General features: G+C 39.3%; 1 protein-coding gene across 1 annotated transcript in view; it reads right to left on the bottom strand.

Moving 5' to 3' along the window:
- The window catches only part of LOC122788742 (myoferlin-like), a 1,037,182-nt gene that overhangs the window by 23,477 nt on the left and 990,930 nt on the right, over positions 1-22,775 (bottom strand). The window contains exon 25 of the mRNA XM_044055636.1: positions 9,815-10,007. Coding sequence (XP_043911571.1) covers positions 9,815-10,007 — 193 coding nt within the window. The remainder of the gene's footprint in view (positions 1-9,814; positions 10,008-22,775) is intronic.

The raw sequence follows: 22,775 nt of genomic DNA, 5'->3' as shown, positions 1-22,775 counted from the left end.
TAGATTCTGTGATTGTTGGATTTTATATAGATGCTTCTTGGATGATATTGGTACTTTTTGGAACAATTCAGAGGAGAAACTAGATGGGTTTTTGGAATATTTAAACACAACCACATCCTTTTTAAAATTTACTAGCAAAATTTGTTATGATAGGGTTGATTTTTTGGATATGAGTATTTAAACAACCGGTGGAATTAAGTCAAACGTTTTCCGAAAGGAGACTTTTTCCAACTCATATCTTCACTTTGAGAGCGCCCATCCATATTCACAGAGTAAGAGTATTTTCAAGGGGCAACTGATTAGAGCTAGTAGGCTCACATCTTCAGACGGGGACTTTGTAGAGGAATGTCTTTTTCTGGCTGACCTTTTTATGGAAAGGGGTTACCCGGATAAGTTATTGAATGACACCATTTTATATATTAAAAGTCAGCGGATGACAAGATTCATGACCCTTTTGGGTAAAGGTATTGATATTACACCCAATGATAAGAGCAAAGATAAGTTACATAGGGTATTCACTTTAGATTTTAATAGTGATTCACACCGGGTAATTGATGTGATCAAAAAGGAATGGGGCAGATTCACCTCCCTCATTGATTTAAAGAGAGTTGAACAAAAACCTTTAAATATCGTTTTTAAAAAAAGTGTCAATTTAAAAGAATTAGAAAAATGGAATACTACTCACAGGGGTAAAAGGCCTGGTACCTATAAATGCGGGGCTTGTGTGCAATGTAAACATGTAGTGAACACTGACCAGGTGTTTATTAAAGCTAGGAATCAATATGTCAGTAGTACCTGTTACAGCAATTGCAACTCGAGTGGTTTAGTTTATTTAGTATGTTGTGAGGCTTGCAGTGCTTTTTATATTGGGAAAACAGAAAGCTGCCTAAAAAAGCAGATTTATGAACATTTTTATAAGTAGTGACAAAAATACCTTATATAATCATCTACAAAATTGTGCCCAAGCAAACAATTTTTTGTACTGGAAGTTGTTCCCAAAGATGTTAGGGGGGGTTTGTGGGAAACCTGCCTGGAATATCGGGAGTTGCACTTGCAGTTATTTCTGGACACAGGAAGATATCCTGGTTTAAAAGAGTATTTCCTTGACACCAGCTAAAAGCAGCAAAACTGTAAATAGTGTTTAGTATTTGTTTTTTAGCCATTAGAGGGCAGCATTCCATAGGTTTACATTAAATGATGAGGTTTTACATAAACACACATTTATTTATTTTTATACATATTTATTGGTTTGTTGACTTTTTGTATTAATTATTGTTTCTATAAAGGTTTTAATATTTATTCATTGTTCACAATACAATTTTAACATATGACATGGTATTATAGTACTCCATTTTTTTTCTTTATCCATTTGTCAGATACACTTTTTGTATATTATTATTTTGTTAATTGATGCCAAGTGTTTGTTCATTTTTAATGTGATGGGGTAAAGGATCTTAGATCATGATATGGGGTTATCTGATGAAGTCTTGGTGGACGAAAATGCATTGTGTATTGTTACCGTTCATGTTAAACACTTTTTCTGTGGTTGGTGACTCTGTTTTTTCCAAAAACTCATTTTGCTTGGTTATTTGGTTTTATTTGGAGTTTTGCCTCCCCTTTTAACATTTGTTTTTTTTACCTCATAAGACATATAACTCTGAAAATCATAATAGCCCTGCTTCCAAACCCATAAGACAACACACCACACAGCCAAACATTCTAGATGATGACAATTCCACTGTAAGACATACTTATGTCCCTCTTACCAGGCTAAATAAGGAGAAAATCATAGTAAGCTGTCTGGAGCCAGGATCTGCTAGATCACACATGTACTTAGGTCTTTAACCCACAAGTACCAGTATGACAAGGCCATAGTCCATGTTGGAGTAAATGAACCAAGGTGTACCTCACTTGTCTATATGAAGAGAGATGTGATGGTGCTCCCTGAATGTGTGTCCTAGGTGGGTATGAATCGAGCTTTGATAGCACCCTATCTTCACTAATGATGTCAAAGTATCAGCAAAAAATGATGGACTTCAATAGACTTAGTTTCTGATGTCACAACAAAGGGATCTAATATCTCTCAGCCTGGGGAGACATGATCGACAAATCATGACGCTTTGCCAGAGATGGTTTGCACTTGTCACCAGTTGGCTTTCAGACACAGGCAAAACTTTATCCCCATAGTGCCTTTTTTAGGCCATGCCAATTTGTTAAACCCTCCAACATGTCAAAAATCACTTGCGACTACCTAAAGGTACTGCTGGCTCAACACTAGAAGTTTAAATAAAAAACTGCACTCCCTGGAAGCACTCATTACCCTGCAGAATGCAGACATATGTGTAGTCACAAAAACATGGTTCAGAACCATGGAAAGCACCCTGGATTACAAAGACTACAATGCTTTTCATACATTTTGATACCCCTCAGCTCACGATGAAACAAAGGGAGGAGGTGTCCCGGTGCTAATAAAGTGTACACTGCTAGACTGGTCCAGCTACATGACTTGCTTGAGCTGTTCCATACCAAACTAACCAAAGGTGTGACCCCCCCCCCCCATCACATCCTTGCTAGCTACAGATCCCCTAACATGAGTCTGGAAAACCACACATCCTACATATACCTACTAGAATCTCTTAACGCTCAATCTAACACCATACTTATGGGTGACTTCAACTACCCCTCCACAGACTGTGACACTTATATGACCCATAATTCACTTGCTCAGAGATTTTTGGACTTCGTCAACACAAACATGCTGGAGCAACTAGTTAGCTCCCCAACTAGAGGTAGCAATATCCTAGACCAACTATTCAACAACATGGGAGATGCAGCTCCACCTCACATATTAACTCCTCCCTGCTAAGTTCTGACCATGAAGTGATCTCCTTTAGTATTAAAACTAACTTAGAACCCCCATCAAACTCCAAACCTGTTAAGAACTTTGTTAAAGCTAATTACTTCAAACTAAGTGACAGCTTATTAAACTTCCAAGCCCATCTTAGCCTGGATGACACTGAGGCCTTCTCTGAGCTGTACAGAAAAGCACTGTAGAACCACACTCATAGCTGCATAGAGGAGGCAGTACCTATCTGAGTTAAACCTAAGACTACTGGCAAAAATAAACCACCCTGGTGGACCCCTAGTATAAACAGGTTATTTAACAAAAGGAAGAAAAAATCATCTCCAAACCAACAGTACATAAAGACACTCAGCAGTCTAAATAAACAAGAGCTGGTCAAATCTGCTAAAGCGAACTATGAGGTAAAGCTAGACTCCCAGGTGAAAGATAACCATAAGACTATTTTAATTATGTTTGTAACCTCAGGGGAAATGCTCAGCAGTGTTCCAAGTTAATCATGAAAGGCAACACTTACACCCAGCCCGAAACTATAGCAAACTTGCTGGCTGACAAGTTCAGTTCAAACTTCTCCCCCCCATCACCTCCTACCACACCCAAAGAAATACTCGCAACCATACCCCTTACAAGTCATTACAAGAGAACAGGTAATTGCTAGGCTTCCTAAAGCCAAAAACACAGCCTCCATGGGTCCCAACAACTTTTTAGGATGTTTCTTAAAAAGCTTAAAACAGAATCTATCATGGCTACTAGAAACCCTCTTTAATCACAGCTTCAGGACAGGCTTTGTCCCAGAGGACTGGAGGATTGCAACAGTCATCCCTCTGCACAAAGGGGCCCATCAACTGACCCAGGGAACTACAGACCCATAAGCTTGACCAGTCTTATCTGAAAGGCAATGGAGAGAATCATCATGGACTTGATCAATAACATCATAGGAACTCTCCAAAAATTGGACCAGATCCACTATGGCTTTGTTAAAAGGAGGTCTTGTCTGCATAATCTGGTGGACTTCTTTGAGAAAGTCACCAGGGCCACAGATGAGGGTAAAATGGTACACACCACTAATCTAGACTGGCCAAAGCTTTTGACACAATCCCCTTTCTCAGAGATCATAGATAAATTTACTGAGTTAGGCATCATCAGATGGACAGCCAACTGGGACAGGACACATGTTGTCTGGATAGGTGAAATCCACTTCGGATAAGAAACCTGCTAGTAGTGGTGTCCCACAGTTCTCAGTGTTGGGACCCTTCTTGTTTGGTATATACTTCTCTGAAGTGAAGACCAGTGGTGGGGGCCTCTAGCTCACCAAGTTCATTGACTATAAGCTGGAAGTTGTCATTAAATCTCCAAATGATGATGGCATCCTACAAACAGGCCTAAAAATGGCAAGTGAATGGTGCCAAAACTATGGTCGGAGACTAAATGCTAAAAAATATGTAATGCTACCCTTCAATAAATAAGATATCCTTGCAAATGTTAATATTGATACTACACCCCTAAAATTAGACCCAGTGGTGAGGGACCTAGGAACACAGATGGATAGTAACTTAAATTTTGACCACCAGGTAGCTACAGTAGTGTGAGAATCCTTCTGTGTGGCTCAACTTATAAATAAAGGCATGGATTCAAAAGCCAAGGAAGTCATAGTGCTATTGTACTCCGGCCTCATCAGGCCTGTAATAGAGTACAATGCTACCATCTGCATGTACCTAACCAGGCACTTTCATCAACTGGAGTAGCCCCATAGGTTTCACACTAAAAAAATACAAAGTGTAAGACATGTCTTAAGCAGACCGACTAAAGCGCCTTTCCCTTTGCTTTGTCTCATATAATTTATTGAGCAGGGAACATACCTGACCTACAAGACATTTTCTGATCCAGCCCTTATGAAAATGTTACATATTCTTAAGAAAAAATATATAAGATTTATGCATTCCATGGACCTGAACCTTACTTGCAACTTTAACAGAACTTGCTGGATAGAGACAGTCATATTCTAAAGGCTACCTTGTCTATGGAATAAAGCTTCTCATCTTCAAAAACCAAAGCCTGTCCCTCATACTCTTCAAAAGGAATTTAGATAAATGGATGGGGAATTGTGAATTCACTCCTGGGGAACTGCCCATATCCCTTACGGACAGAGGCAGAGTGTACTGCCCATGTCCCTTACGGACAGAGGCAGTCTGTAAAATGACTCAGGGCTCCAACACCCAAAGACCCACTACTTTGATACCACCTCATCCCATATTTGGGGAATTAAGATATCATATTGTCATATCCTAGGTATTATTGGCTAGGCTTGCAAAGGCTCATGTACCATTAGCCTAGTAATCACCTATAAAACTATGACAGCCTTCAACAGGCATGAAACAAATCTGTTTATTTCAATAAATGCTCCTAAAGGGGGATCAGTGGAGCAGCTACAAACAGCATACTTTACACAGCATTAACATTACAATCATATGCTGGTGGCTCTGCATTTCACTGACAGTTTTTCTTAGAAAAAACAACTCCAGCTCTGACCCAGTGCAGCCCCACTGCATTTGCCCTCGCTATGCTCGGGCTCACTTCGGTCCCCTACCCTACACACTTTCCCACCCACCTCTGCTCACTCTACATTTATCCTCTAGCCTCTCTAAGACCTCCCCCCTATCCTCTAGCCTCTCTAAGACCTCCCCCCAATCCAATTATCTTATCAATTCATCCTTGCTCTAAGAATGTATACCTTCCCCTCACTCCACTCCCTCATCGCAATCCACTCCCTTTCCTTCCACACCCCTCCTCCACCTTCTGGTCCTCCTCACACCTTTCTAACTCTCCTAAAATGTCCTCATACAAACAGTAAGTACACTCTCCCACCACTCATACTCACACCCATAAAATATAACAACATGCTACTGCAGTTCCTTTTACCTCCCATTTTGTTCAACATCTCCTCGCTATCATCTTACCACACTAACCTACTATTATCCACCTCTATCTCCCACTCTCCCCCATACAACATCCGCCTCTTGCATAACCCAGAAAATACCTATTTCACCATCTCTGTATAATACAGTATACATTCACTATCACAAACTAAAGCTCTTCAATCTCACAATTACTCTCACTAAACAAAAGTTTAAACCTACTACCTATTATTTCTATCACACTAAACCTATTCTACTTCCTATCTCCCTCCTACCTGATGGGGACATCCACCCCAATCCTAGACCTTCCTCATCATCCAACCCCACATTCTCTACCTTCATAACCATGCACCAACTGCAAACCTCTCCATCAAAACTCCTATCAATCTACTCCACAAACCTACAAAGTCTCACAAACAAAGTCAATGAACTACATGCTTGGATTTCAAAATACAACCTCCATATCTTAGCTCTAACAGAAACCTGGCTCAAGCCTCATATCAAAAACTCTGAAATTCTTCCTCCCGGATATAACATATTCCAACAAGACAGACTCTCCAAAAAAGGGGAGGTGTAGCTATCTTGTTCTCAGAATATCTTAACCTTACCCCCCTCACTTCCTCTCCTAAACTTTTCACTAGCAGAACACATCTTCCCTAATTGTCATCTTAACCCACACAAGAAATTTGCAATTGCAACTGTTTACATTCATCCTGGCAACAATATGCCAATACTTAAATCTATCCTATCCTGGACCTCTCAGCATCCATCATACAAGACAATATTACTAGGAGATGTTAACATTGTTTGGAATAAACTCTCAAACCTCTCTCCAAGTGTCAATATTAACCTTTTCAGGTTCAGACAACTTATTTAAACCCCCACCCACATCAACAAGAACTCCTGCTCCATTATTGACTGGATCTTAACCTTCAACCCCTACCAGTACCATAACCCAAGTACTTTAACAGGACTCCTTAAGTGATCACCTCCCTGTCTCAATACTAATAATGACATCACACACCTCTAAAACCCACCTTTATAAAGACTGCCGAAACCTACATAATTTTAATGCAGATAACTTCAACTACCAACTCTCCCTTGTAAACTGGTCCCACTTGTACAACCTTCCCTTGAATGAAGCCATTCTTGAATTTAATAATATCTTCCTGAACATACTAAATTCCCTAGCACACATAAGAAAACTTAGGATCAAATCTAATCCAGCACCTCGGCTCTCCAAACATACCCCTTCCACCATGAAACTTATGAATTCCACCTGGAAACACTAGACAGTCTAAATCCCCTTCTCCCCTCCTTAGATTCAAACAACTTTGAAACCTTACTAAAATACGTATTGTCCAAGACAAGAAAAACTTCTACCTAGATGCTCAATCTACCCAGTCTTCAAACCCTAAACAACTTTGGCATACCATGAACTGCATTCGCTATCCATGAAAACCCACCACCCCAACCCAACTATAGACAAAACACCCTTTGAAACAGCTACCCTACTAAACAATTACTACATAGACTCAATCCACAAACTTACCCCTCTTGACACCAACCAGTCACAATCCCCCTCCAGCATCTGCCACCACCACCACCTACATAAAATCTCTTCTGCTGAAACTTAAAACATGTTCTCCTTCCTATGACAATCTACCCTCTTACTTTCTCAAACTTGCAGCCAATACTATAGCATATCCTGTATTAATCCTTATTAACCATTCTATCAAAGAATCCATAGTACCAGACATCTGGAAATCTTTCTTCACAATGCCACTTCACAAAGGAGGTACCTCATTGACCCATCCAATTTCCACCCTATAGCCATCCTCTCACCTCTCTCAAAAATCCCAGAGAAATACATTCATACACAGATACTCAAATATCTACTAAAGGAAAATCTCCTCACCCCCTCACAACATGGATTTAGGCCTCACATCACAGCACCTCCACTGCCCTTCTCTCTTTCACTCAGACTGTAGCTAAGGCTAGGGACAACAACAAACTGGTGTCATGCTTATACCTTGACCTCTCCAAGGCATTTGACACCATCTCCCACCCTAAGCTTCTGAAATACTTACTGAACTTAACCTCTCTGCATCTACTACTCTTCGGTTCTCTAGTTATCTTATAAACAGGCAGTAGTCCGTTAGATGGCTGCCCTCCTGCTCTTCCTTCCTACCCATCAAAACTGATGTACCCAAGGATCTATTCTCGGCCCCCTCCTCTTTAATATTTTTACTAATAATGTATACTATATGCCTGCTCCACATCCTCACTAATCCAGTATGCAGATGATTTACCTCTTATTACCCTCTCTGACAAGCCTACTGACCTCCACACTCTTATACAAACATCATTTAAATCTGCAGAAAACTGGCTAGTCATTAATCAACTCATACTTAACTCAAAGAAAACCAAGCTACTCTTCCTCCCAAAATCCATGGTCATCCCTAAGACATCCTTCACTCTCTCCTCCCTAGACAATGCCATCATTCATGCTGACTCTCACACCAAACTTCTAGGTGTCACAATAGAGGATAACCTGAAATTTGATCTTCATGTCAAACAGTCCATGAAAAAGACCAATCAAAAACTAGGCCTACTATACAGAAACAAAAAATTCTTATTTTCCTCTAGGACCTGCCTGGCTCAAGCCTACCTCCTTCCTTGCCTACTCTATGCCTCCTCTATATTTGTCCACCTTCAAGCAAATCTTTTTAACCAAACTCAATCAAACCTACTACCAGATAGCTAGATTTGCCTGCAACCTCCCCCATAAATCCCACCACTGTTGTGCCCTCAAATAACTGCAATGGCTTGACTTTCCTACATTCCTCAAACTCTCTCAGCTTCAAATAACACATTCTCTACTTTACAAATTTGCCAACTGCCCCTCCCTGTCTACCCTTCTATCTCTCTACAAACTTACCAGATCCCTTTGCAGCACTGACCAACAACTTCTTGACACCTACAGACCCAATAAAACTATAGGCAAAGTACTATATAAATGCTCTATGTCTCAAACCTGGAATAAGCTCCCTAACTATATACGGTCTATCCAGTCCCCCCCCCTTCAAAAAAGAAATGAAGAACTACCCAAGTAACATCCCCTACTCCACTTGTTGCCACCCAACCCTTTACCCTCCCAACTACTTCACAATACATTAGTCCTTCATCACCCTAATCTATGTACTCCTTAACACCAACAATCTGTTTCCCCTAGTTGTCTTTCTCAGCAATTCTCTACCTAAACCTAGCCTTATCTCTTCCACTGTTAATACTCATCCCACCCCCACTTCAACTCCTACTTTACTTCCTCTTACTATTACCATCCCAACTACATCTTTCTCCCCCTCCTTTTACCTATTCCCTTTCACCACTCACTCCTTCTGCACCTCTACCCAGTTGGTAAAAAAAAAAAAAAAAGGATTCTATCTAACTGCTCAGCAATCTACTTCTTCTTGTAAATTGTTTTTATATGTACTGTTAAGTCTCATTAAGGTAAGATGTCACACCATGTACTATATTTTCTAATATGTCTAGAATGCATGTGTGGCAATTTAAAAAACCTCTGTAAATGTCTAGAATGTACATATAGCAAATATAAAACTCTGCATGCTGTCTCTTTATGTGCAGCTTTTCTCCTCGGGTATTCACTGAAAATGGGCCACCATCCCAGCCCAGTGGACTAACCTGGTTAACAAAAGACAAACAAATAAATGTACAAATGCAGGTAGCACCATCATGAATAAAAATGGCTCAAGATGTCAGAACAAAGTTCAGTTATAATTTATCATGAAAGGACACTTAGTAAAAGGGTTAGTGAATTGGAAATACAAGAGAACTGTAACCTTTATTAGGATAGTCAGCTATAGTAGTATCCACAGACCCTGAATACATATTTTTAACAATTTTTCATTTAATTGTTGCAGCCTACAGATTAATTTCAGAAGTCATAACAACAGACTACTGGCACACGTATTGTACTCATTTTAAGATTAAGATCTCACTACAGCCAAATACTAACCTCTTCGGCCATCTGGTACACCTTTAGAAGCCAGTCCTCAATGTCAGGCAAAGTGGCCTTTACATCTGTAGCTTCTTCTCTTAGTTTTCTTGCAGATTCTTTAATGTTCTCCAGGTAGAACATGCGAAGTTTTCGGATTTGTATATCAAGAGCCGTTATGTTAGGTTTTCCTTCCAGTTCGGGCAATTGACAACTGAAAGATAACATAGCATTAAGAGTATTCAGTGTTGCTTCATGTAAACGTCAGTTCTCCAAAAGTATTACATTTACTAACTCTACAGAATCTTAGTCTCATAAATTTGATTTCATGTTTTCTTCCTAGGATACCAAGATGAAACCAAGATGCTAACTCAACTCAAATGGACACCTATCCATTTCGTATTCTGAAGGCTTCAGAGTATCGCATGGAATTTCTCCTGCCATACAATTTCTGTTCATCTGTAACCTTTAACAAAAATCTTTTGGGGGAAAAAAAGGACTAAACAACTGAGATCATGTAAACAAATATGGTCTTCTTTGCGATAAAGAAAGCAGTTTCAGAAATTCTTTCAGTACTATGACAGTATTTTTACAAAGCCATTGACATTTATTACAATGCAAATTATTCACAACTAACGGGTCTGTTAATTCATATGACAATAGCATTTTAAACAATAAATAACGTGCTTCTTCACAAACTTAAATTTAATTTTAGTCCAAATTCAATATGATGGTTTCAAATCTACCTGGAAACTGGGGCCTACTAACATAACAGTTCCACAAGGATCCATCCTTGTTCTATTATTAATGTTCCCCATTCATTAACAACATATCCACTGACCTGCCCACTTCAACTTGGTACTTTATGGAGATATCGTCACTTGACTCGTATAAGAACACCTTGACCCCTCAACAGAAACAGACATCTTGATTTACAGATTTATGCCACTGAACAAACATATGCTCTTAATAGATCCACGGGTAAGTACTAGACTAGCTGCCCTTGCAGGCCATTTTAAGCCAAGTCATTTTCCCTTTTTGTGTTCAAATTTGTCTATTTCATTTGGTTAGAGATTGGCCTTATCCCGTGGTTGATGATTATATATTACCCCTAATGTGAATAACTAGGATGCTACCACAGACAAATTGAGGGGTCCATGCATGGGATAAAGGATTTAGGAGCTGCTTCTGTCCATTAATAGTACAAAGATGAGGTAAATTTTCTGTTTCCCATCAATAGATCCAAGTTGTACTTGAATATGGACAGGGATGAACATTGTTTTATGTGGATGGGGAGTGTTTCAGAGCAGAGGTATCCTCTGCAAGTTAAACCTCCAAACCATTCTCTTAGTGTTGCAGAAGAGGTTTAGATCACTAGACCAAGTATTTCTGATACCATCTGACTTGCTGATGTGCAGTAAATCCATCAGTACTGGACTGGAGGATGCCTTCTAAGCCAGACAGGCCACTCTTTGCAGTCCGTAACAAGAACAATACAGTGCAGGGCTTTGAGTGGTTCATGTAGAGAATGTTATTTAGGCCTTCAATCATTTCAGCAAGGTACCGCTGCAGGCCTTCTAATTGTTGCATGTGTCTGGCAGATGCATGCCAAGGGGGCATTACATTCAATGATTCGCCAAATCAGGGCTGAGTAAGTGGGGAGGGGGGGGCAATGACATCCCTAGATCTAGACATAATCCCTTTTTTATATAAACTGTGCAACATAAGACTTTCTTACAATAATGGGCACACATTGGTCAAAAGTTAGGTCACTGTCCACATTAGTTTGCAACTCCCAAACAACTGGGTCAGCTCTTAGGGTATGTTGTCAATGTGGTACTTCCCTGGAGTAGATGACTTTGCAAAGGATACAATAATGCATATTTTGGCATTTAGTTTTAGTCTGTGATTTCGGCACCAGTTATTTACATGGGACAAACCTTTCTGCAGGAAGGCCAAATCATTTGGGGATTCAATGACTGAACCTAGCTTGCAGTCATTTACAAACTAAGTTAGCCTGAGCCCTTTAGTATTGGCTTTTACTTCAGAAATGTAGATGCCAAACAGGAGAGGTCCCAGCACAGAATCATGGGGGACTCCAGTGATGACTGGTTTCTTTGTGGAGGTAACGTCCCCTACTTGATTTTCTGCATCCGACCCATGAGCCAGATGGCAATCCAGCAGATTCAGGACCCCCTGAAATTTATCGTGTCATACGGCACACTGCAAAAACTACTTCAATTCCTACATCTAATTACTCCCACAAATGGGAACTCACTGCCACTAGTAACAGAACAGAAGTATCTAGGGACCATCACAATGACAACATTATTACCAAAACTATACAGTTTAATTTCACACATCTTCACCTCTACAATTCATGATGCCTTAGCTAATAATGTGCTTATCCCTAAAATCGAATAGGAGGTTCCCATTTGTAACCTTGTATTCCAGCTCAAACACAAGTAAAATACAAACTACTATGAACAAATTCTGCACAGTTATTTTTGCAGACTCCCAAACTCATCACTGTCGACTTCTACATCAGTGGAACTGGTTATATAAATGACAGAGCAAAATGTCTTCACTACTGTCAAATCTACAAGATATTAAAACTGGGATACTGTCCTCCCCTGAAAACAGCCAAGAAGGTAGCATTACCATCATTGCACCACATTTTAAAATCTCCACAGAAAAAGATCAGTTTGTAGGCTAGGCCCAATTGTTTGGAACCGGCTACATGTAGAAGTGAAGCAGCAAGAGACACTACAATTATTTAAAAACAAACTGAAATAACTGTTTAAGGTCACCAAATAATCTTACTTCTGTGACAGTTTGTAGTCATTGTAGCTCACCCTGTAGTTACATATTTCTTATAAAGATAGAATTTTAACAAATTACCACTGGTTGAATGCCTAACTCGGTTGGACATTCTGTAAATATCACTTGCATTTATCATTGTAAATGTCCTATACCATTTAATTTCAAACATCCTTAATCCTATAAAGCAAAGTAACATACTTTACTATCCCTGGCTTGGGGAGGTGAACATCCAATAATAATCAGCAGTGTCCTAGCCCCTCCCCAACCAAGCTTACATATACCCCCACTTAAGGCGCCATGTTTAAATCGGCATCCCGATCGAGGGCAAAACCCATGTAAGTTAATTTTACTCAACTGCTGTAGCAGATAACCAAAACAAATGTATAACATGGTATTGCTATCTTAGATTGTTATTGCTGCATGTTGCCTAAATCTAATATCACTGAATTAATGCTGTGTAAGTTGTTGGAGGCATAGCCTTCCTTTTTTTTTTTTTTTTTTTTTTTTTTTTTTAAAGTGCCTAATTTCTAACATCACTGAGTTATTGCTTGTGCAATCTGCTGGAAGACTTTGCGTTCTTTTTAAAGTGCCTGATTCTAACATCAATGAGTTAATGCTTGTGTAATGTGCTGGACGAATTGTGTTCATATTTTAAGTTAAAGTCTCACCAAGAAAGTATGAGCACATGCTCCCGTCGTTCATTGATAGGTAGAACATAGGCACCTCTAAACGACTGCTTGATAACAGCTCTTTGTGGCCACAGACTGCATTTAAACCAAGTGTAACTAAGAAAGTAGTAGGAATGCCTACCTACTGATGTTATGCTGCCTTTTCTGCTATTGTCACTAAGCGGACATACTAAAGAGAAATACAGTTCAATGCTGCAATAATTGTCATTAGTAAATACTGCACTTCACTCTAACAAGCATAGTGCCTTTAACCGCAATGTCTACGTACTTGCTTGTTTAATATAAAGCTGTATTTTATATATATATATATATATATATATGGATTCACTTTATAATTTCGAAATACCGAATTTCAATATTTCGAAATCATAAAGTCGAACACCCATAATCCCGACAGCACACAATCACGAACACATACAAACCATACACCACACAACAGATACATCATCCAACCCACACTACAACAAACAAAACACACAAATACAAAAACACAAACAATTAGTAAAGAAGGCAATGAGAGTAGTAAGCAAACCAACGGTGTTTAATCCAAAAGCAAACACTCACAAGGTACTAAAAAGTACACACAAACTGCAAACCAACAATAAAAATAAAGCGCTTTTCGTCCTGTGCACTAGCAAAACTTCTTCACAAAAACACAAACAAACCTACACTACATGTAAGCAGGGGGGCCAAGTCCCCTGCTCCCCCATGTGGGGGGCTGCACCCCCCTACTTATATATACTAACTCTAAGATTGCACAGACACAAAAAGGAAACACACTCACACATTTCAGAGTCCCTCGCGCACACACAAACATCACACATATACATACATCCACACATTCAGACACACAAACTCCCACACATAACCCTTACAAAACACTCACTTACCTTCAATTGCACCTACATCCATACACGACACACTCCCAACACTGCATGTCATGTACCATGTCATAACCACGAATTTGAGATATTCGAATTCATGATTATGCACTTTTGCAATTTTGTAAGTGGGGTGGGGGGCAATGACATCCGTAGATCTAGACATAATCTCTTTTTTATATAAATTGTGCAACATAAGACTTTCTTACAATAATGGGCACACATTAGTCAAAAGTTAGGTCACTGTCCACATTAGTTCCCAACTCCCAAACAACTGGGTCAGCTCTTAGGGTATGTTGTCAATGTGTTACTTCCCTGGAGTAGATGACTTCTCAAAGGCTACAATAATGCATATTTTGGCATTTAGTTTTAGTCTGTGATTTCGGCACCAGTTATTTACATGGGACAAACCTTCCTGCAGGAAGGCCTAATCATTTGGGGATTCAATGACTGAACCTAGCTTGCAGTCATTTACAAACTAAGTTAGCCTGAGCCCTTTAGTTTTGGCTTTTACTTCAGAAATGTAGATGCCAAACAGGAGAGGTCCCAGCACAGAATCATGGGGGACTCCAGTGATGACTGGTTTCTTTGTAGAGGTAACGTCCCCTATTTGATTTTCTGCATCCGACCCATGAGCCAGATGGCAATCCAGCAGATTCAGGACCCCCTGAACTTTATCGTGTCATATGGCACACTGCAAAAACTTCTTCAATTCCCACATCTAATTACTCCCACAAATGGGAACTCATTGCCACTAGTAACAGAACAGAAGTATCTAGGAATCAGCACAATGACAACATTATTACCAAAACACTCCAATTCAAACTATACAGTTTAATTTCACACATCTTCACCTCTAAAAGTCATGATGCCTTAGCTAATAATGTGCTTATCCCTAAAATCAAATAGGAGGTTCCCATTTGTAACCTTGTATTCCAGCTCAAACACATGTAAAATACAAACTACTATGAACAAATTCTGCACAGTTATTTTTGCAGACTCCCAAACTCATCACTGTCAACTTCTACATCAGTGGAACTGGTTATATGAATGACAGAGCAAAATGTCATCAATACTATCAAATCTACAAGCTATTAACAATGGGATACTGTCCTCCCCTGAAAACAGCCAAGAAGGTAGCATTACCATCATTACACCACATTTTAAAATCTCCACAGAAAATGATCAGTTTGTAGGCTAGGCCCAATTGTTTGGAACCGGCTACATGTAGAAGTGAAGCAGCAGGAGACACTACAATTATTTAAAAACAAACTGAAATAACTGTTTAAGGTCACCAAATAATCTTACTTCTGTGACAGTTGGTAGTCATTGTAGCTCACCCTGTAGTCACATCTTTCTTATAAAGATAGAATTTTAACAAATTACCACTGGTTGAATGCCTAACTCGGTTGTACATTCTGTAAATAATATCACTTGCATTTATCATTGTAAATGTCCTATACCATTTAATTTCAAACATCCTTAATCCTATAAAGCAAAGTAACATACTTTACTATCCCTGGCTTGGGAAGGTGAACATCCAATAATAATCAGCAGTGTCCTAGCCCCTCCCACCCCAAGCTTACATATACCCCCACTTAAGGCGCCATGTTTAAATCGGCATCCTGATCGAGGGCACAACCCATGTAAGTTAATTTTACTCAACTGCTGTAGCAGATAACCAAAATAAATATATAACATGGTATTGTTATCTTAGATTGTTATTGCTGCATGTTGCCTAAATCTACCATCACTGAATTACTGCTGTGTAAGTTGTTGGAGGCATAGCCTTCTTTTTTTTTTTTTTTTTTTTAAAGTGCCTAATTTCTAACATCACTGAGTTATTGCTTGTGCAATCTGTTGGAAGACTTTACATTCTTTTTAAAGTGCCTGATTCTAACATCAGTGAGTTAATGCTTGTGTAATGTGCTGGACGAATTGTGTTCATATTTTAAGTTAAAGTCTCACTAAAAGTATGAGCACATGCTCCCGTCATTTATTGATAGCTACAACATAGGCGCCTCTAAACGACTGCTTGATAACATCTCTTTGTGGCCACAGACTGCATTTAAACTAAGTGTAACTAAGAAAGTAGTAGGAATGCCTACCTACTGATGTTATGCTGCTTTTTCTGCTATTGTCACTAAGCGGACATACCAAGAGAAATACAGTTCAATGTTGCAATAATTGTCATTAGTAAATACTGCACTTCACTCTAACAAGCATAGTGCCTTTAACTGCAATGTGTACGTAGTTTCTTGTTGAATATAAAGCTGTATTTTATATATATAGATATATATATATATATATATATATATATATATATATATATATATATATATATATATATATATATAAATAAACATATATATATATATATATATATATATATATAAACATATATATATATATATATATATATATATATATAAACATATATATATATATATATATATATATATATACGGATTCACTTTATAATTTCAAAATACTGAAATACCGAATTTCAATATTTCGAAATCATAAAGTCGAACACCCATAATCCCGACAGCACACAATCACGAATACATACAAACCATACACCACACAACAGATACATCGTCCAACCCACACTACAACAAACAAAACACACACAAATACAAAAACACAAACAATTAGTGAAGAAGGCAATGAGAGTAGTAAGCAAACCAACGGTGTTTAATCCAAAAGCAAACACTCACAAGGTACTAAAAAGTACACACAAACTGCAAACCAACAATAAAAATAAAGCTCTTTTCGTCCTGCGCACTAGCAAGACTTCACAAAAACACAAACAAACCTACACTACATGCAAGCAGGGGGGGGGGGCAAGCCCCCTGCTCCCCCATGTGGGGGGGCTGTGCCCCCCCCACACCCCCCTACTTATATATACTAACTCTAAGATTGCACAGGCACAAAAAGGAAACACACCCACACATTTCACAGTCCCTCGCGCACACACAAACATATACATACATCCACACATTCAGACACACTCAAACTCCCACACATAACCCTTACAAAACACTCACTTACCTTCAATTGCACCTACATCCATACATGACACACTCCCAACACTGCACGTCACATACCGTGTCATAACCACGAATTCGAGATATTCGAATTCACGATTATGCACTTTTGCGATTTTCAGTTTTCCACTTTATGATTTCGAAATACTGAAATTCGGTATTTCAGTATTTTGAAATTATAAAGTCAACCCATATATATGTATCATTCCTCCCTGAACTGCTATAATCTCTCCTAACCTGTACCCTAACTTTTTTCTAACAGTTAATTAAAACTACTGCCTGACTTATGTGCCTTACACCCTCCTATAACCTGCGGACTCTACCTGTAGTGCCTGTAGCACAGCGGGACCTTTACTATGGCAAAGAAACTAAGTAAAACAAAATAAAAGTGTACATGCCTTTTTTTCTACCTAAAATGTTACAGGGAAGGGCTGTGTGCACTTGATCGAGCCAACACTAAGTTTTTCACCTCATTCTTCCACTTCTAAACTCCCTCTTACTCCCTACCAGGAAATATCTTCCACTTCTAAACTCCCTCTTACTCCCTACCAGGAAAATTAGTATAACACAGTCTGCATTAAAAACTATACACCAGATTGATAAGTTTTTTCTTTTTTATACAAGGACACTGAATTTAACAAGGAAAACCTAACAGTCCTATAAAGCATATTAACGTACCTTACAATGCTTGGCTTGGGGATTAGGTCCCGCTCCATTCGCCCATGCTTCCCAAAAGCTCACTATGCGCCCCACCCTGCACCCAAATTCCACCCACCCCCATTACATCTAGATTTATCTTAAAAATTGCCACGCCCACAAATTTTCCACCAATCAGGGCTACTCTAACTGACTCAACTTCCCCAATTACACCCTCCCTCAATCCACCACACAACTAGCACTGCTCAGCCATGCCACTAAACATATTTACTCTTCTTACCTGCACTCTTCTTGCTCACTTAACATCTTATCACACATCCATAATTAACTCTCTCAACCAAATTTCACTGCACCCTCACATCTCCCTCCTTCCTAAACCCACTCTACAACTACACTTCTCAAGCCACTAGATACCTCATCCCTACAGTCCCACTCAAATACCATCTTCCTTTAAGCAAAAAATATCCCTAAAACATGACAAACTCCTAACTATCTACACTAAACTCATACTGGCTTCCATCTCTAAACTAACTCATAGCGGTGACATCCACCCTAAACCTGGCCCCACCTCCCCTAACCCCACCACTAACCTCCCTCAAAACACCTCCCACCTCTCTTTAATCACAGCCAACAAAAAAAAAATCTGATCTCCTCATCCTGTGCCTAAACATTAGAAGCATTTGTAACAAAATCCAAGACCTACATGCCACCATAAAAACATACTCCCCAGACATCCTCCTTCTAATGGAAAACTGGCTCAAACCCCACATCAAAAGTGAATAAATTCTCCCCCCGGGTATAGCATCTTCCGCACAGACAGACCATCACAGAAAGGTGGCAGTGTAGCACTCATGTTTAAACATCAACTTAACATTCAAACTATCAACAATTCAGCCCCACTGATTGGAAAGGAAGAAATATATGCCAACCTCAAACTAAACCCAAATAAAACCATAAACATTATCAGCAGCTACTTCCCACCAGGCCAGAATATTCCTATTCTAGTAAACCTCCTAAATTGGGCCAATCTTTCTCTTCCCCAAGAAACCATCATCCTTGGTGACTAACTCAAACTGACTATCCTGTAACAATGTCCACTCAACCATTCACCTAAATCTACATGTTGTTTCCCAACTAATACAGTGTCCCACCCACATAAATAAAAACCCAAACAACCACACTATCCTTGATTGGATATTGGTCAACAAAGATCCCCACTCCTACACTACAAGCTGTCTACCTGACATACCCCAATTTTCCTCCTAACACACCATATAAAAAATGCCAATCAAATTATCCATAGACAAATTCACAATACAACCAACTTTAATCCCCACTCCAACTTTTCCCTCCAAAACTGTAACTGGACACCACTAAAATAGCTCAATCTAAACAAAGCCATCCATTTCTTCAATTTCACCTTCCTCAACATCTTAAACACTCATGCTCCCCCAAGAAATGACAGTCTCAAAACTAAAATCTCCCCCTGGCTACAAAAAAACACCCGGAACTCATTAAAATCTGGGACAAAGCATGGAAAATATGGCGCCAAACTAAACCCCCTCTGCAAAGCAATCCTTCCTTGAATTGTGTGACAAAGTAAAAAAGCAAATAAATACAGATAAAGCCCATTACTATCAGTCCACTCTAAACTCCACCCATCACAATCCTAAGCAATTCTGGACCACAGTAAACTCTGTACTCCACACGGGTAAGCTAGGCGCCCACCCTCCTATCATCCCCTCTTCCTTCAGCAGCATAGCTGACCCCTTCAATATACACTTCACTGAAACCATTCCACCTCTAGCCAAACCACAACTCTCCCACAACTCATCCACTACACCCTCACTCAACCCCAACCCCCCACCCCCTCCAAAAAAAAAAACTTTTGACAAAACATAAGCCCATTAAACTCGCAGCTGACAACCTTCCCTCAGAATACCTAAAACTAGGAGCAGACACCCTGCCTTATACAATTTCCATATTAATTAACTGCTCCATATCAGAAAGCTATGTACTTGCTCTGTGGAAGGTTTCACACACCATTCCCCTACACAAAGGTGGCTCCTCCACTGACCTTTCCAACTACTGCCCCACTGCTATCCTCTTCGCACTCTCTAAGATTCTTGAGAGATGCATTAACGCTCTGGTACTACACTATCTATTAACTAACAACCTCCTCTCCAAATCCCAACATGGCTTAAGGCCATATCATAGCACCACCACTGCCCTGCTTTCCTTCACAGACATAATCCTACACCATAAAAACAATGGCTTATTCTCCTCTGCTATATTTCTGGACCTATCAAAAGCTTTTGATATGGTATCTCACAATTTTCTTCTCTCTGTCCTCACTAATCTCTCCTATTCTCACTCAATCACCAACTGGTTCTATAGCTATCTCTCTGGCCGACAGTAATCAGTAGTTTGGCAAGATCAGCTATCCCCTTGTCTCCCAGTCTCTCTCGGGGTCCCCCCAAGGCTCCATCTTTGGCCCCCTACTTTTATCCCTCTTCATCAACAACCTTCATACCTCCACCAAACATGCCACACATACAATATGCGGATGACTCCACTCTCATCTGCTCTGCCCCCACTTTACCAGAACTCCAAAATATCACACAAGAGTCTTTCACATCTGTAGAAAGCTGGCTTTCCAATGCTCGACTTCTACTCAATACAAACAAAACCAAACTCCTTATCTTTCAACCCTCCAAATCTATACAAACTTCCGCAATCATTCAACATTCGTGCAAAGGACAACACCATCATCTCACCATCTGATCATACCAAACTTCTAGCTGTGGAAATTAATAATCTCAAGTTTGACCTCCACATATCTCTTACCATAAAAATAGTTCATAAAAAACTCTGGGCACTTAATAGAAACAAACAATACCCAAGGACAGCCAGGACCGCTATTGCCAATTCCAAACTAATCTCCACCTTACTCTACGCCTCTCCCATACTTACCAACTTTAGACAGACTGACCTAAACAGACTAGAATCCTGCTACAATAAAATCGCAGAGTTTGCAACAGGCGAAACCTACTGCAGCCACCACTGCAACTCAATTAAGGAACTTGATTGGCTCGAACTCCCTCAACTTCTTCACCTAAATCAACTATCATTTGCCTACAAACTAATAAACCACCCCCACAAGATACCATTACTTCAAAACCTACTCCAACCCTTCTCTACTTCTAGGGTTCTAAGATCTAACAGTAAAAATCTACTTATTAACACCAAACCCAAAAACTCAGCAGGAGTAGCCTTATTCTCCTGTGCTACAATCTCCCCCCTCAATAACCAAATTACCATCTATCAGTCTATTCAAAACCACTCTCAAGTCTCACCTAAAATGCATTGGCTCTGCCCTTGCTCCAACCCCGACTAAGTACTCTCCCAACTTAATACAGCGTTATTTCTTTATATCCTATTATGAAGCTTAATCCATAGGTATCATTTTAATTGACTGTTCAGTTTTAATACTGTCCTCTACTCATTACCTTTGATGTTGTTCTTACTACTGTGTCATGTACACTGCTGATCATGTTGTCTACTTTAAAACTATCTACAAATGTAACATTGTAACATTTTCTATTGTATTGTTTTCTTATTGTACTTGAGGAGCTTTTCTCCCTGGGCCTCCGCTGAAAAAGGACCTATGTCTAGTCAAAACTTCCTGGTAAATAAATGTAAATAAATAAACAAACAATAAATAACTTATAAACACAGAATCTCTACTTTGTTACTGCACTATGTACAACTTTATTATTCTTCAGTTTGTGCATACGTTTCTACTTGTGTCTTGTACCATGGTGCTCAGGTCATGGCTGAAAATGGAGTATTCCAAACACTGGTTATGAAACTGAAATAAATAAATACAAATACATTTACAAAATGTACAACTATAACAGATTCACTTTTAATTTTTTTAATACCATGTGTGTCTGTGGGGTGGAAGGCTGTTAGGGTAAAACATACCACAGACAAAACTCACCGAAACAGAGTTTTCTCACTCTGTTTTCCATTTTCCTTACTGCTGTGTGACCTATTTATAGGTTGAGAGTGTTGTGGGGTGCAGCACAACACCATCAAACATGACAGGAGTTTTTATTTTGTTAGAAAACTGAGGATGGTAAAACTCATTCTTTGAATGAATTTCACCATGCGGAAGTTTACTGCAATCAAGCAATAGTGAGCCAAGATGGTGTGGAATGATAGGATACTTCTACTTTATGTAAAACATAGTTCACATATTCTGAATTTGAAGTATGACTCATTGATAAAATTTTAACAGGCATTATACAGTTACCATATACAATTATAGGAAATGCAGGGCAATTGAGTCTTGTGTGTATTTACACCTTCCAGTACCTAAACTCAGACTGAACCTCCCCTCGCAAGGAGGGCCAGGCCAGTAAAGCAAGGAATGAATTTGTGAACAAGCACTCAATTGACTGTTTCCTGTTTGAATGACAACAATGCATCACACTGCTTAATTTGCAATGGAAGTCTATTTGTGAAGTGGACAAGGTGCAGTCTAAGAAATCTCTCTCTCATCTGCTGCTGAAAATTTAGATCCCTTATTCTAGTATTCGTGGGAATATTCAATTTGGTGTGATGCAGGACAAAGGTTGTTACTTTTGTATCTACCACACTTCAGACAGCATCAATATTAGAACAATCTATCCAGAAGGTGAAACACTCTTTGCAAAGTTCACTGATACACTTAAAAATAAAACTATCAAGCTGTAAAGAGAACCAACAAAGGCAGGCAAATCATTAGCATTTTTCTTTTTTGCCACAAGAAATACTACTTTTGCCATAGAATGGAACACAGCATTGATCTAACTTTTTATTTACTAGTTTGCTTTGT

Source organism: Protopterus annectens, chromosome 14.part0 (genome assembly GCF_019279795.1).
Source record: "Protopterus annectens isolate FY-2018-M chromosome 14.part0, PAN1.0, whole genome shotgun sequence".
NCBI classification, from domain to species: Eukaryota; Metazoa; Chordata; order Ceratodontiformes; family Protopteridae; genus Protopterus; species Protopterus annectens.
Note: the sequence above shows the minus strand (reverse complement) of the source record. Positions and strands in the feature narration are given on the sequence as shown.